This window comes from Adelges cooleyi, unplaced genomic scaffold, assembly GCF_023614345.1.
Source record: "Adelges cooleyi isolate 19-005CV unplaced genomic scaffold, UGA_ACOO_1.1 ACOO_flye_CR_arks_rails_tigmint_CR_PRNA_2, whole genome shotgun sequence".
NCBI lineage: Eukaryota > Metazoa > Arthropoda > Insecta > Hemiptera > Adelgidae > Adelges > Adelges cooleyi.
In genome coordinates this window covers 11,943,526-11,962,336 of record NW_026095860.1, presented here as the reverse complement: position 1 = coordinate 11,962,336, position 18,811 = coordinate 11,943,526, and the positions used below count along the sequence as shown (strand labels likewise).

Genomic DNA, 18,811 nt, shown 5'->3' with positions numbered 1-18,811 from the left:
AGTCTCGCGCAGTCGACCCTTTTGTCCACGTCCGGGGTTATGGTTTACAACGGAATTAACGATGACTGTGAAGTTCATAATTTTTCATTATACAGACTCCAATTACTTTCGGAACAACGTGGTTCTGCTACGCGTTTTTTACAATTATCTGTGTCATAGCTGCCTTAGTGTGGAAACAATAATAATTCCAATTATTATGATATCATGTACAAGTCCCATAACACATTGCTTATTGTTATGCTCTGTTTACTTGATTTTTATTACTTGATAATATTTTCGCCAAATAGATATCTAAGATATGTATTCTAGAACAGCTTACAGCTGATGTAGGATTCCTATGATCATTTATTATGGATCAAACTGAAAAATTTTGCATAGAAAATGGTCGTTCACTTGAAATAATAGTTTTCGATAGCTGTAATGTTTCATATAATAATATCGATTAGAGTTAAAAACGAATAAAGCTAGAGTTTGGCAAATAAAAAATACTATTTTTCAAGGAGTAGTATAGTGTACTCCTTGAAAATTGTTAACATGTTTCCAACCTCGAAAAAAAAAAGAATTCCAATTAACTGTGAGAATGAAATGTACACTCGCTGATGTCACAGGATGAACTTTTTAATAAAAACGCACATGTGTGACATATTATTATTATTATGTTTTTTTTGTTATTATAAAATAAATATTATATGTTTGCTTGGATTTCACAAGAAAAAACGCATACCTACTATCAGTTCTTAATGGCGTATTGATTTTACGTCAATATATGGTAGAACATGTTTAAAGAAAAAAAAAAGTTCAGAAAAAGAAGAGTGTTCTTTGCACGGGTGATTATGGCCGATAATCTTAATAATAATAATAATATGTCGTCGTCTCACTTGAACGCCCAAAAACTTGTACCTACCTCGTAAAAACGCACATGTATATTATGCAAACTTTTATTACTTGAGAAAATCCGGCTCCCTGATTTATGATTGCGAAGGAACTTTTTTCCTCCCCCCCCCCCCACAAAGTTTCCATCTCGGTAAACCGATCGAGCAGTGCCCACGACCTCTCGGCCACCTGAGCCGGCCGACCCAATCTATTTTGTAGAAGAGTATACTTGTAAGAATTAATAAACCCCGTAAAATATAGGTAACATTGTTATTTACAACGTCTATAGATTTTCTGAACTCGTCTCGAATTTCCTTACACATATATTGTAGTTTGACACAACAAGGATCATGCATTTGTTAGCTTTCACTTGATATCACTCTAAACCTATCAGAATGTCTCTTCTTAATTATTAACAATAGAAATGTTACTCTTTCATCGTCCACCCCATTTTGGTCCCGCATATACGGTCGTGTTACAGTGCAAATCCTTCCCCGTCATGTATAAACTTAACCGTACTACCCTGTGTTCTGGACGGTGGGCAGTTTCATATCCTACACGTCTTTTGTCGGGTTATCCAACAACAATTTCCGAACATTAGCAAAGGGCTGGATAATAATAGACACTAAAGTTATCTATATCCTTTAATATAGAAGCCGACTTCTAGAATTACCTGAAGCTTCAATTTCCCCGTAAGGCGTATAATATTATTATAATACACGTCAGATGTACGGAGATTTCATAACAGCACTCCTATTATAAAACCACATGTTTTCATAATATGACATGATGCTCATTGCACGCGGGTCTTGTATACCAGAGATTCCGATATAATATAATTATTCTCGGTAGACAAAAAGGGGAGCGCGGCAAGTACGAGATAAGATTTTATAAGATTTTGACACCCTTGAGACGTTTCGCTGCACGTGTGTTTGTTATTCCATTTATCCGCGTTTAGTACGTCGGTCGGTTGCCTGTTTGCTCGTGCCATTTAAACGCTACAGCCTTGGATGATGGAAAACGATAATAATATTATAGCAACAACAATAATAATTATTATTTTACCACTACGGCCGTTGTTGGTCCGAAAAGACATCAGCTGCCTATTACCTATATAGTATACACTATTACTACTGCTATTGCTGCTGCTATACTGGGCGCAGCGGTAGGTAACTATGTGTGTATAACAACGCAATATTGTGGCATTAAATAAAAAATATATATTTAAATGTTTTATTTACACCGCTTAAAAAAAAATATATACATTTGTACGGCAATAGGATATTCGGATAACACCGGATTTGCGTCATCGCCTTCGGCTTTTTATACCTACCGCAAAAGGACAGGTAACCGTCGTGCCCGCGTGCCGGTACTAATAATAATATTATCGTTTTCACGGTTCTTGTTTCCACAACATAAAAAACTAACCGTACCATCACAGCAATTATTTCTTACAAAGTTGAAAGTCCACAAAAGTCCCCAAAGTGAACTTGGTAGTTAGTTTTTTTTCCAGCAAACCGTGAACGTCGTTTTTTACCAAACGGGTCTGTGCCTTGCCGCGGTCGACCTCTAAAATCCGCAGCACATGTTAAAGTTTTCACACAATATTGTTGTAAAAGCGTTGCCGACCGACCGAACCCAGGGACCCTTGACCAAGTTATCGGCCCACGTAGACCACAAGCAGTACCCACACGATCACGGTCTCGACCGAGATAACGCTGATATATTTATATTTTTATATGCGATACGGTCCCGGATATACGTCCCTCCCTCGAGATAATATAATACCACCGTGACTGACAAGATAAAACGATCATATTTCATAATGTTATTCATAAACGAAAACCAATTCGATATCATTTTTTCCGAAAATACGACGAATCTCTTATCATTATTATTATTATTCATATGATAATATGTGATGTCAGTTAGCCGTCAGAGCACTATGATCTTGCCCTAGACACCGCACTGAATTAGGCTCCTATAGCAGCTGTAAAGATGAAACTCAGAATTTGTATGATAATACAGCCTATATATTGTGATCATAAACAAAAGGAAAACCAAACGATCATTTTATAATGTTAAACGTTTTAAATTCTCATTGTTCTCATTTTAGTTGCATAAAACAACATAAACGTTATGCAAACCTTATCCCAAAGATAATAATTGTAATCGGACATTGGGTGCCCCCCTACTGCATGTTATTCAAGCTATATTATCAATTTTATTTTTTCTGTTTACCCCATTACTGTTGTGCATTTATTTTGTATAGATGTAAGTATAATATAATAAAGACATTATCTAAAAAAAAAAAAAAACCGGACTAAGGACAAGGAAATTCGTTAAATTAAAAATACTAATAATATTGTCGAATAATATAAAAACAGTACCTTCAGTTAATAAAAAGGCCAATCTCACTTTTTGTAACTTTCGGAAAATGAGCTTTAAAGACGTTTATCTTAAACTTATCGTAACTTTTTCAATTTTTTTTCCGGTATTGTCATTTTTTTTTTTTACGTGACAAAGGGTGTTTTAATTTATATAAACGCGTTACAGATATGATTTATATTTCTATCAAAATTTTTTAGTCAGGCGAACTCGGCGTTTTAACAGCCTGCGGCTTACATTTTTTCTCCCGCACATTGCGTTGTACGGTAAACTTTTATTATTGGAAACACACTCGTGACACATCCGGACTTTTGCTAAGTTCAATTTCACACGACTAAACTTCCGAAGCGTAGTCGAACGGGGGGGGGGGGTAAACAAGTTTAAAACCCTATTTAGATTGCTGTCGCCGACACGATGAGCAGTATTAGTAGGCGTGTGTGTCTACAGTGAGGGTAGAACGTATTTTTTAGCTCTCGTTTCCACATGAAAACCAATCTTCGGTCGGTTGATATAGTAAAACTAAAAAAAAAAAACCCTGACACAGTGTACGCCATTCTGGTGGGATTTATGTGTGTTATCATTGCATATTATACATCTGTGTATATTATTATATAAATATTATATATATCTGTGATTGTTATAAACATATATTATTCTAACGTGATAAGGTTATAATTCCCACCAAGATGGCGGAAAGTGGCTGCTTCAATCTTATCTATTGGTGGCATGTACAGTTAGCGATCTAGTTTATTATATATATCTGTGTATCATAGACCTATAAAGATAAGGACTGCGCCTCCCACACACCCCGCCTTTACTGCCTCGTTATGAACAACGTTAGAAAGAGATAGCTAGAGTTGTTAGGTTTCCCATGGAATAAAAATTGAAAAGACATGGAATTATAATATTATATTTATATATATATGAACACACATGGAAATATATAATAATTAAATCATATTTAATTATTATTTATTATTGTGTTATTCGAAGTTGTAAAGCATTTAAGGATATGTACTTCATTATTTTGACGGGTATCCAATACTTTAATATGATTAATTGTTTTAAATAGATATGTGTAGTATATATCGGTAATAAATACTTAATATTGTTAATATTGTTTTACATACTAGTATGTAGTATAGTATGTATAGGGGAGTACCAATGCGAATTAAAAAAAAATTTCAAAAAATTGACAATAGATCAGCTGTCGGCGATTAAGCAGATTATAGAAAAACACTTTCAATACAAACAAAATGTGTGGCAGGTATTTGTCATAGACCTATAAAGAAATCTTAATAGTTCAATGGTATTTGTCGACGAAAAAAGAATCAAATGGTTTGGGCACATAATGAGAAGTTCAAACACAGAGTACCTAAAAGCGGCCGTCGGGTTTCCAATTTTAAATTGGAAAACCATTATGAGAAATTAAACTGATGACAATTAAAATTCAATATTTTAATAAGATGAATTAAACATTTTTAATATAAACATTTCGTTATCGGATATTATCATACTACTATTTCTCCATGATATAATATTTTTTTATAATATTCTTCCATGCCATACCTAACAACTCTCTCTGTCTCTTTTTAACTATGTCGATATTCGGACCTCTCTCTCTACTAACAGTCCATTTCTTTATAGGTATATGCTGTGTATAGAGATCTGTGCTTATCAGTAATAAGATAATGTTATCAGTTATAGTGTTATCAGTGATAATGAAGGCTTATCAATGATAACCTGCGGAGGAGGTGATACCGTGCGGCGATACGGTCAAACGATAGTATTATCATTGGTTATAAATGCATTGTGTCAATCAATGGTATTATGTAAAATAAAAAACAACGCTTTTTCAATAGGTACAATAACACTGATAATAAGTAATAACGTGTAACATTTTTTGCAGGCATCCGTCGCTTCGGTTAGTTATGTAGTGCATGTAAACTTTCTCGATTAGTATGCACGCCCTTGGACAAACAATATGCAAATACCCGCCGCTACAACAGCAGGTACATATTATAATATACAGTGGAAAAAAAAAATAATGTTAAATTTTTGTTCGTGATGGTTTATAACTGCATTGCCGTCGCGTATCTCTCCCGCTCAGCCGTTTGACGGCCAGAACGTTTGTCGTTTATGTATAATAATATATTGCTATGCTAATATTTATTAGGTATGAAAATAAACCAAGAACGACCCCGGCAGACCGGCTGCTATGGCACATAGCATATCGACGGAGTTACATCCTGCGAGGTACGACGATTTTATAAGTTTTCCCCTTCCTCGTGGCGGTTTTTTTTTCATTCAAAATTGTAAACGTTCCGTCAAGTATCACCCCGACGCACGTGAAAATCTCCTGTTAAAAAAAACCCACCTATTCATCTCGAGTATTACATTATACTTTGTTATTATACAAACATGAAAACGTAAAAAAAAAAGAGAAGATTTGTTCCCCAGTTGGTTTTTTTGAATAGTTTATCAAACCCACGAACGTAGGCTGCACACAATAATACAGTCATACCACCGATTGCATAAATAACAAATTTCTCGGTCGGGAAAGACCCGTTTAATAATTATTACTTATTCAGCTTATAAGCTGAATAAGTACTAATAATATTATAATATTATTCTATAGTGACATTACATTATTTAACGTTTTTATAGACGCAGCGTAGGCAAATGACGAATATTTTGTATTTTTTGTTTTTCTTAAGACCCAACGTCCGCATGTGTAACAGCGCATAGTTATTGTGGAATAGTCTGAAAAGAATTTATTGTTTAAACTGACAAAAGCTAATAATTATTATATATTATGAATAATAATTCGTCCGACAATACGGCGCGTTTTATATGGAAAATCGTCGAGTAACGTCACCTTAAATAGTTGAATTTGTAATACACGGTTTAAGCCATTACAATGGCTATTCAGCCATTACAACTATTATGTAATAGACGACTAATTATTATTAGTACATATTATTCAAACAATAATATTGCGTGATTCGTTATTTATTTGATAATTATTGTGGGCTCAATGTCCCTAATGATTTCCGCTTAGCCATTAACGGTTTATCTCAAAATTAAATTAATACAGCTAATAGGTATTATGTACCTATATCTGTGGTTTGGCTCGAAATGGGCCCATATAAATATTTTAGGCAAACGCCAAATAAATAACTATAGGCGTTAATTATAAAAATGACAACCCGAGCGCAAAAACTAAAGAACTATTAGCAGTTTTGTAAGAAGAAAAAAAAACAATCGAAAGGGATAGTTTACTCGCGAACATAAAATTATCTTTTTGGGGTACATACATTGAAATACATGCGTTTATATAGTTCTACATGCACATATAAAATATACACTGTGCACACTGCTAGATACTATTCGATGTACTATGTAACGTGGAAGGGGATATTAGTAATATCTAATCCTACTGCATATGTTTATCCTACGTCACCGGTTTAGCCATGACAATTATTATTATGACTAGCGCGTTGAAAAATAACCATTTCAAGCGGATTACCTTGCAGAATTAGCCATTAAAAAAATATATATATAATAAAAACCACATCAATCGTGTTACTTTTAGAACATAGTGTAACTGATGAAGCTATGATTACGGCTTGCACGACGTAGAGGGTTCACAATCTATTTTATCTATAATAATCGCTTTAATTGTTTTTTATTTTTACCTCGTCCATTATATTGTTATGCATAAAACCACAACTGAGCGGAATACGTTTGCCCAACACAAATAAGTACTTTAAAACTTTAAAGCTTGCATCATCAACAGTATTTATATACATATATATATTAAGCATATTAATTTAATATGTTGAACGAGCTATATGATAGAGTAGAGATTATAGAACTAATTATTTTATAAAATTGCCTCGTGTCGGTTTTATTGTAATAAACCTCAAAATAAAACTTAAGCAAATTATAAAAATTGTATTTTTAAATTATACATTAAAATAAAGCTGGTGTAGTAATGTTTTATTTCCTAGGCTTGATAATATTGCCCTAGAACCTTTAGGCGTTTCGCACAACACAGCTCGGCAGGACGCCATTTTAAGCAAAATCGAAATTTATACAATTTATAAATTTATATAATATATATATTTGTTTTACCTACAGAATACGTTTCTCAAGACCGGTTATTCTTCTTGTCAACCGACTCGGTGGATTCGCCCAAATATAGTTTGTACCGGCCAGTATTTTTATACGTTAAAAACTGTAGTGTATACGGTTTTTTATAATATTAGGTGTCGCGATGATTTTACCAACGACTTGACAAGACAAGTCTATTTTTTATAGTTTTATTTTTGCTCAGCAGTTGATGATAGCGTAAACGAAACGTCCGTATTGCTCACTTCAGACGGATTTTTTAATAACACCATTTTGATATCTAGGTTCATACCGACTATTTCCCAAGTAAAGATAGAAACATACACATTTTGAATATAAAGTGAATAAAATATATACTTACTTGTTTAAAACATGGTTTTGAGATCAGAGTCTTGATAGTAATTTATTCTAAAATGATTTTGGAATTCAAGGGAATTCACCTAGAATGTGGTCACAAAAAAAAAACCTGCGCAATTTTGTTTTTGTAATTCGAGGCTTCCTATAAGTTACATACTCAAAAATAAAAATGAAAAATATCCGATATTGATTGATGCTTTGCTGTAGAGAACTTCTGTAAGGCATTACTCTATAAGTTTATAACTTACTGGTCTTGATAAATAATATCCCCAGAAAATATGAAGCCTTGCATAGGAAGCAAAAAGAGCATTTCCGACAGGATTTTAATACTTTTTAAGGATTAAATATATTAGTTATTACAATGAAAATATGTACCAATACATGAATTTTATAACTATTTCGTAACAGTTAAATACTTCCTTAAATACTCATTTGTAAATAGTTATGCAAACATTGTAATGATGTTATGTCTCAGACATGCCCAAAGTATAAAATTTATAATTAAAAAATATCGTGAAATGTTTTGAAATGATTTTTTCGTCGTAAACAGCTCAAAACAGTTCTAAACTTAAAATATATGTATAGTAATGTGATTTTAAACGCGTTATTAACTTTGAAATATATATCGTTTAATAATCGGTTTTTAAATATATCTTGTCACCTCAATTTTATTAGACAATTTTACATCTTTAATTATCTCAAAAACAAAGTTTAAGCGAGTAAACATAATAAAGTTCAACCGGAAAAAAATATATTAAAATTTGTCACACGGCTTTTTTAAACTGTTATTATTTATTTTTACTAAAACTAGACTCCTCCACGGCCAATTCCCTATAATTTGTTCTCTCATCTGTATAAATATGTAAAAAATCACACCAGCCTTATTATTGTACCGTGTCGGAAATAATAATTTTTCATTAACAGCTTGCTGGCCGAAAACCATGGCCGCCACGGTTGTTTGAACGAGCGGAGACGGTGCCAACGCGTGTTGGGCTGAAAATAAATCCCATATTATATAATAATAATAGTATATAAGTTATAGAGTACACACACTAGGCGGCGGTAAGTAAGCAATTCCTGTGATGCATTGCCGAGTTCCGTTTAAACCCGAGGAAGCGCACTTCCCCTTTTACGGAAAGAGAGAAAACCGTGTTTACTATTGCACAGCTACATATTATTGCCATTACAAAAATAATGGGTCGCCATCATTGTGCGAGATTATCGTGGCCGCCGCCGTATACGATACCTATGTCTACTTGTATTGTACTGGTGAAATTGAGTAATTCAAATTCAGAATGGGAACATAAGAATAGGCTGAGGAAACGCGGGCGTTCAAGCACACGGAAACCATCGCTCGTGTGCTCCAAGAATGGAAGGATAAAAAACGTGGCAGAGTGTATAGATAAATCCCGCAACACCTCTTTCAATAACTTTGCATAATACACGCTCTATGTCGTGTCGCCGAGGGTGCGATAATTTAAATTGCACAGCGAATCAAACCGCGTTGCTTTTAACAAAATATATCTATGTACATGGACATAGCACTGACGGTGGAAAATTAAATCACAATAGAAAAAAAGTAAAGCACTTTTTAACCTACACCAATAATACTTAACGGATTAGCCGCTCCTATTAAACCGTTGCACTTGTATTAAGCCCTAGCTATACTCGTCACGAGAGCTCTTTTTCGACATGTCGGTTATGTTTGATGTTACCTTATACAAAACGCTTAAGCCTAACCTGATGGTGGTAGTAATGTACAAATTATAAACAGAAGCTAAATGTAAATTCAACCGACCAAATATCGATCGTGCTAGACTAATGTAATATAATCCATTATGTCAACATACATTATTAATTCTTTTCAGTAATAAGGAGAGTCACCCTACTTTAACAGCACAAAAAATTAAATTAAAGTTCTCAGGAATTAATGGTCTTAGTCGTTGGATAGTACAAAAATAGTAGTTAAATTAAAACAATAAAAAAACAAGTACAGCTCAAACCAAGTACAGTCCAAACCAAGCACGGTATATAAATCAGTACCTACAGAAGAAGTTAGCAAAGTTAAGACAAATCCATTTTTAAATCTGAATTCGATTTCGTTATAATCAAATCCATCACAAAGTATCCGCAGATTCGCATCAATACTTTTTCTTTTTTTTTAATAGCCTAACTTAACTCAATTATTTTTTACTTAATTATATTGCAATGTTTAAACTTAAATACTAAAAAACAAAAGTAGAAATCTTTGCATTCAAACACATATTATCAATTATTATTATTATTATTATTATTGTTATTATGGAATGTAGGAAGATTACTGGATTTTGATCTTTGTTTATTTTTGTGAACAACGATTGATTCGAATTTTAAATCATAAGTAATTGGATAAACATTAAACGTTTAGGTACACATTTTTATCAAATTACAATCGCAATTACACAAATAGAAAATAAATAAATACCAGTGATTTAAATTACATATTACCTAAACAATTAATTATGATTATACTGATATGCATAAAAAAGTATGGATAATATAAATAAAGAGACAAAAAGGTGTAACCGATAACATTTTATAGTCGGTTATCAATAACATTTTAGACACGGTTAAGCGCTAGGCTCGCCCCATAAACATTGATTCACGTAGCGGTTCAAAACAAACCCTATAATGCTTAAGTACAATTACAACATAAACAGCATCCCGGTACCATAAGTATAATGATAAGATGGAAACCGGCGGTACCAAAATTGAGAAAATGGTCGCTTAACCTAGATGTTTAGTAATGAAAAAAGCAAAGAACTTGTCATGTTTGGAGATAATGTAGAAATATGATAGTGAACAATTGCTCAAAGTAACGATATATACTTATATTATAGTAAAGAAGTGGCTGAAATGTGACTATTAAAATGGACGTTTAGCAAGACCGAACATGGGAAAAATTATTTGTTATTAAATTAATACGGTTTTGTGCACGTTGAAAAAAGGATGGAAAGTGAAGAGCGAGCATAAAAGATTAGAACGGTCTTCTATACTTGTGTAAATATTATGACTGTTTAAAAGATCATTACAACGTTCTTAAGATTACAATTTAGTGCAAATCCAAATGGCATCTTGTACAATACCTCTGGATATAATACACAATAAAATAAAATATAATATATAATATAATCATCACCACACAGTTTTATTTTTATACACAATTATTATTCTCAAAATTGTTCCGGTAACGTCCCGTGCATAATATTTTCACAGTTGTAATATAATATATGACTAATGAACAGTCGACATACCATATCCAACCGTTAGCGACCAAAGATTAAAAAAAATTGTTTTATTATTATCCTCATGCCCACACAGTACAACACTACAATAACTTTTTTTTTTTTGTTTTTATCAAAATATTGTGTTGTATATTATTATAATATTTTTTACATGAACCTAATTTTAACGGTTCGACATCATAATAAACGTATTAAGATAACAAATTTATGAATATTAGCTATGCATTATTATTACAATGTTACAACAAAAATATAATATAACATTTCCTGGATAAACACATCTGTTGATTACTTTTGTTTTATTCGAGTGCACAAAAGACTTTATCTACACTATCACGGGCATAATGAAACAAATAAATCGAGTCGATTAAAATAATGTATCACAACAATTATTATTGTGCGCATAATATTACTATCTATCATATGGAGTGCTCAGTGCTGAAAATTCTATTGTAAAAACAAGGGTTGGTGCGCGCATTAGCGTTGGTGGTTGATACCGGCAAATTAATAGCGGCCAGTTAATGTCCCTGTAGTACAAACAATACACTTTCCTCAATTATACTTGGGTATTATTGTTATTAATTAATTACCTGCTAATCGTCGTACGCGTTCAACTAGACGGTGAGATTATAGTGATAACCTATTTCATATTTTCGCAAAAACTGCCAAAATTGTCATCATAATACATTATATTTTTGTAATATAGCGAAAAAATAACTCTTTGCTACTTAATCGAAAAAAAACTTGTGGCTTATTTAGCAAAAACATAAAAAGGTTATACCTAAGAATAAAACGTTTTTTTTTGTTTACCGCCAACGCCTGTTGTTATTTATGCATTTTAATAACGCCCAGAAAATGAGTTGCCATTAATTTAATAAGATTACGGATTTCGTGGAACATTAATATCAAAAATCAGTCGTTTCGGCGATATCGCTATAGCCGGCTATAAATTACGTGGAAATGAATAGGGTTACCCAGTCAAGTTTATAGTTTGATGTAAATACCTGTATTGTTTATAAAATTAATTATCATCTCGCCGGTTAACCGACATTATAATGTAATTATCTCGCGTTAATCATCGAGTATAAGTCTATTGAGTTAAATTAAGCGCATTTCAATAGTACAAGATACGAATTGTAAAACGAAAAAATAGCATTGCTGCTCCGCAGCCAAGCTAAAATGATATACCTAATATGATAGTGGCAAAATGTACGAAAAATAAAACTCAATAGACAACTTGAATATGTTATAACGTTAAATATTTTTTTCTGTTTTTGTTTAAATATTATACAAGTCAAAAGGGATCACAATTGGCGACAATACAAAAGACCTTATAAAACATTTAAAAAAAGAAGAATACAATTATTATTAATTACATTTCTAAAGGTTTACTGCGAGGAAATTAATTAATGTATAAAACCTATTATGTTTCGAAGAGTTTTGTGACTAATGAGTTTTACATCACACCAACACTTGACTTGTTTTTTTTTCTTTTTTTTATATATATAACATGCCGCTGACGCTGTACTATTCATATTAAATTATTTAAATAGAATCTGTAAGACTGAAATAACATACATTTACATAAATATAGCAAAGAAAAACTAATAGCCAAAAGGAAAAAAAATCTACCCAATATCTAACATAAGGAACGTGCTGAACACATACATTGTGTTTAACCTTCTTGACTTTTTTCCATTCGTCGGTTGATGCATCCGTTTTTTCTTCAAGTTACCTTGAACTGGCTAGGCTAGTTAAATTGAATTAGCATTACACAAATAGACATAATAATATACATTATTATGAGATTCCGTCATGAGTCCGTCCTAAACGTATACGATTTTTTTATAATACCAAACCAGGTGGTTTTATTAATCATCTCAAAACTAGTTAACTTTGAAACAACATCTTTTTACTCGATCGAGACTGGCAAAAGGTCAAACGAGTTTATAAATACACAATAATCACGATCATTCCATAGGTCTGTGTGTTTTATTAAAACACAATTAGTTTACATGATTATTTAAATAAAATTCATGTCGAATCCCGAACAGATATAGTCTCTGATGACTATCCAATTAGAAATCTTTCCTAATTTCTTTTTTACGCCGTTTCTGTTTACTACATTTACAAAGACACATTATCACTGACAATATCTGTATACTGTATTAATACCAGTATTATATTGGTCGACATGTGTCCCAACTGGAGTAGGGACATATTTTTTTATGAGCTGTAAAAAATGATTTGAGGTTTTTTTCTCCGGGAAGCGAACGCCGCAAAGATAAGTAAAAAACAATAAAAACAATATTGTACACTGTTATTCATTAGTTTAAGGAAAACATTATTAGTGGCGGGCACGCTGCACTACATAAAAATAGGCACGTATTCGATTTGTGAACATTAGGTAGGTGTATAACGATAAGTAAAAAAGCTAAATAAAAATAATATAATATACTGTGAACTACTTTGTAGCTTTCCATTTTGAAAATATTTCTGTTTATGTTATTTTACAATGCTATAAAACTACTAAATCTTTCCCTTTTCTCAGAGTATTTTCCAGAGCTCATGTTTAACTGGTAATTTTATTTAAAAATAATTTGCTGAAATGTTTAGCTACCTAGTCGATAACCAGTTATTATAGTTTAAAAAAATATAAGAGGGGCTTAACCTGCCGTTATAGATTTTGAACTTCAATAACTTCATAAGTAATTATTATCCAATACTGGTAAACTCAGATGACTCCAAATGAAAAACTACAAAATTGCAAAATTTTATTATAAAACCATATTTAATATTGTTTTATAATAAAACGAGTGCCTTATCCTTCTTAATGAACAGCGTCGGCATTGACTTGCCCCTACCCAAAAATCGTCTACTGTCTATCAATCTCTTCATATAACAGCACAAAGCCGATGGTGTAACTACACTGTATTAAATTAATGTCGTTTCCAAGCTCATTTGAATTATTGCAATTGTTATATGCGTTATTGTGTTTTACACACACACACACACACACACACATACATACATACATACATACAAACACCAAAAAAAAAACCCACTGTGACCTTTTTTTATTTCTCTCACGGCCTTTGGATTGTGTATAATATGTGTGGTGCACGTGTGCGTATGTACGGTAATGGCGAACGCTCCATTGTACGTGTGTAATTAATCCGGTCTGGAAAATTCTTTCGGAAACGCTCTATCGTCGACGTCGATTAATAATATTACACTGAAAACGGCTACGGTGTACCCCTAACACGGGGTAAGGTCAAATGAAAACCACCAACGTATCGACATATAATAATATACATAGACCATAGTATAGGCAATAATAGAACGACGAGAAGGAGGATCTTGGTAGAATCGATTAGACTCTTTAGATTTCTTGCAATAGCATAACATTATGAAATATATTATACAACACACTGTCAACGCTAGACAATGTGGACTGTTTGTAACATACCTAGTTTTTCGTGTGGCGGTTACCCAGACAGGAAGTAAAAAAACGTTGGAAATTAAATTTGACCTTTGGCTCGAAATGTGTAACGGCCTACTCGAGTGAACCTTCAGTTATATTATACACGGCAACTTAACCGTTTTTTACGGCCGTGTGTTTTTTTTTGCCCAAAAGTATATAAATCTTAAGAGCAGATTCACTCTTTGACGCGGGTAAGAAAGAAAAAAAACAACAGCCAAGAAAATAAATCAAAAGTTTTCCCGTATACCCTACCATCGTTTTTAACGATGAACGATCATCGCCGGGAGTGTTTTGTTTGGAATTATTATTTTCAACGTGTAGCCGTGTGTAGTGTGTACATTGGTAAACCGGTGGGCGGGTTCTAAAAAAATCAAGTTTATTTAGAGAAAAATCAAAATATTATCCAGAGTTCACCCAAGACAAACACACAGGAATTCATACCACCCGCTGTGTTGTGTTTAATCTTCGTATAGTAGTCCCGTCGTGTCTTGCTCGACGAAAACGGGATGATTATTATTTTCCCAATTTCTTGTACTTGCCAGCAGTTCCGTCTTTACCCCAAGGGCAAGCCTAAGACGGCCCAGTTTTCGAGTTACATAATATTATGTTATTACGATTGTTGTCATTTCACATTATATACAATAATAATTATTGTCTGTAATTTTATAATCATTTTCAATTAACCTAACGCGACGGTGCGACGTTGACGTTGTTATTCTTCACGTTAAGGGCGAATATTATCTAAAATATTATTATTATTATTACTAGACTCGGTGGTTATAGACTCGGTTAAATAAAAGCTTATTGCGTTATTTTTCATAAAATACTATTAGTATACCATATGGGCTATAGCGGCGAGACGATGCTCTACCAGATTTTCTTCAAAACTTCTTCCGCGAATGTTTAGTATATGTTTTTTTTATTATTCCAAACCCATAACACCACTCGTAAAACTCGAGTTAATATATATATGACGATAAACGATGATAATAATATTATGTACCTATATATATATATATATATATATATATATATATATTGGGCAAACGTAAAACGATCAATGTTGTTTTTACTGCGCTGGCAAACGGCCGTTGCGACTTGGTAAGTAAAGCGGTAATACACACACATATCCGCAGATCTTTGCAGTAGTTTTTTTTTTTTTGAGAGAAATCAACGGTATTCATTTTAAAAAAAAATACTAAGATATACTAAATAGAAGGGCGAGCTAGGTTTTTAAACCCGCCCCTAATGTGGGGTAGTTGTTGGGTTTTCTTGATGTTCGCGTTTAAAAGTTGTGTATACATTGCACAGGTCTCGAAAAGTGATAACACTGAAATGATGTTTTCGAGTCATAGATATATTATTGTTTATGTTTTTCAAACTAATGACGAAATTAGGATATACTTTATTTTTGGAGTTATCACTATTTGACCCGCGAGCTGGGAAAAAAATAACAAATTAAACTATGGCTTTCTAGTTGTAATTTCAACTCAAACGGTAATCGCAAATGGGTACAAAGTAACGAGAAATTATTGCTTTGACGAAATGTTTTCATTTTCTCTTTGTTTATTTCACTTTTATTAATATACCTATTTATTATTATCTACTCGTATAACGACTGTTAACAACGTCATTGCGGTGTAACTAAAAAAAAAATAATTGAAAATATTTTATTTCGCTAAAACGCGATTAGTTAACAATCTAAAATATAATATACAATGTTTTTTTTATTAAATTAATATTAAACGCGATCAATAATTGATACGGTTAATTAAAAATATTTTACAGGTAAATGTACGCTATATACCGCGTTGATCTGATACGGATGTTTTTCGCGATAAGGTCAATTGCTTTATCATACTCAGAAGTAATTGGCATTTTTTTTTTTTTTTTTTTAGTAACTTTTGTCTGCATACGAAAATCGAGTGCCGTTAATAAAAAAAACACCATTAAAACCGGATAACACCTTTTGAACACAATATAATTATATTATGTAGACGGTTAATGATTATTAAATGATTAATGATTATTATTAAAGGTTTATACATATGTTGTTAACCCGACAGATCGAATGAATAATAATATTATATTATTTTTAATGCGGTTCGTCGACAACTGCGCATCGAATATGATCCGGTTCGTCCACCGTGACCCTCGGCCACCGTCTTGGATTCAGAAATCGAGATTCTGGTCAAAATATCAGTCTATAATGTCTTAAACTTGTTGCAGCGGTGACATTAACCAATTAAACGCTATCGTGTGGCAGTAACACGTTTGAGCAACATACTGTGTTTTTTTTTTTTTTAATTAACCGGGTTAAATAATAATTAATTATCGAATCAGTTTAATCGTTTATATAACATTACAATTTATTTGCCGCGTTCGATTGACGATTATTTTTTTTATTAAACGTGTCTTTAGATGCAAAATAAATAATAATATATTATTACACGTTGCTGACAATTTATATATTATAAATTCTAAACTAGAGTTATTACACGTGATCTTCTAGTTTCTGCGGTTCTCTCGTTAACAACAGCATCGTTACTGAAGGTTCACTGTCAATTAATGTATTTTTTATTTTTAAATTATAAATATATACATATATATTTGAATATTGTGAGGCCAGTTAATTAGGCATTGACACTGGGCAAGGCCGGTTGAATTCGTTTAAAACGTTTATTGTATCGGACAATAATAATATTATGTGTCGAACTTGGCTTTACCTGTGACGGGTGAGCAATGCGTTCTCTTCACGGTGGCACCGCCGTCCATGGTGTCCGGCAACGGTCGTTTCCTGTTCTCGACGACGCCGTGATGGTGATGAAGATGAGGAGGATCGTGAAGAGCCTGCGGCGGAGATGCCGGCGGACAGGCGTCCATCATTTTCGCGTCGCCCGCGGCTGCGACGGTGGCGGGTGCCGTTGTCAAGAAACGGCCGACCGAAGACGGCGACGGCGACGATGCGGACGAGAAAGACGACGAAGACGACGAGGACGACGACGGCGAAGACGACAAAGGCGACGCAAACGTCAACGACGACGACGGCGGCTGCGGCGACGACCACGAGAGCGACGACGACGACGGCAACAGCGGCGAACACATACCGGCGCCGGCCGCGGCCACCGAATCGAACTGCATCGCGTACAACATTCGCTGACAAAAGTAATGGTCAGGCGCCGACGCCGTGGCCGCGTACAGCTCCGCGCCATCGGCGCCGCCGAACATACCGCCGCCGGCACTTGTTTGCGACGTGCCGGTCAAAAACTGCATCGCGGTTCGAGCACAAGTTAACTTAATTAAAAAAAAAAAACAAAACAAACAAAATGTAAAACTTTACTATTTGTCGACGAACAATAACCGTGTTAAATTTTCTTCGCAATTAGTCAACGGTCGGTCGGGGAGAGGGGGAGTCGGACGATTATGGGTTACACGCCGTGTAATATTTGAATATCGGTTTGACGCGCCCGATTGTTTACCTCTGGCTCGGTTTACTGTACTGCGGCGTCCGCGGGCTTGAGCGCTCGTATACTCTGACTGCTTGACGAGACGACGACAGCCGCTGCCTAAAACGTAGTAATAGTAGTAATGATGGTATTGGCCACTGGGCAATCGGGTACATGTGCCGTGGCGTTTAACGATTAGCACGCGCGGCCGGTGTGGAGTGCGAGCCGGCTTCGGAGCTCGGACGGCCGCGGGTCCGCGTGCCCTTGCGTTGCCGCCAAAAAGACCTTGCTCCCCCACCAGAAGCGCCACTCCACACCGCCGCCTCATGCCATCTCCTCCTGTCGTACAACCTACCGCCACCGGCCGTTAAGTAACCGACCGGCCGGTGGTGGTGTACAGCCACAGGACCAACGTTCAACTCCGCGGTTTACGGAATAACATTGATATAGTACACAAATAATGAATACATAACAGTACATCTTGTATACTTTAATTATTATCGTTAATACCTTTCACGCGATTTTTTAAAGGAAAAAAGCAAACGTCTGAAGAAACCAAAATCCTCCAATATTTTTTAACCTTATAGTATTGCAGTTCACGTCAGATAAAAAAGTTGAAAGTTAAAATTTCAAATGGCTGAAATATAGTAAGGGGATGCTTATAAATTCGGCATAGTTTAACGGATCAAATTAATTAACTGCGCAAAAACTATTACAGCATAAACTTTATCAACTGATACAACTATCAATATGAGAGATTGAGCGATTATCCAAATAGTAAACGTTGCAGTTTGAACTTGCTAAACTGTTGTACGCACATAATTAAAGAAGCGATAAATCGTTTT

General features: G+C 34.0%; 1 protein-coding gene across 1 annotated transcript in view; it reads right to left on the bottom strand.

Moving 5' to 3' along the window:
* LOC126833683 (RNA-binding protein Pasilla) overlaps positions 1-18,195 on the bottom strand; it is a 50,257-nt gene extending 32,062 nt beyond the window's left edge. The window contains exon 1 of the mRNA XM_050565151.1: positions 17,247-18,195. Coding sequence (XP_050421108.1) covers positions 17,247-17,793 — 547 coding nt within the window. The 5' untranslated portion in view covers positions 17,794-18,195. The remainder of the gene's footprint in view (positions 1-17,246) is intronic.
* Between the last annotated feature and the right edge of the window lie 616 nt (positions 18,196-18,811).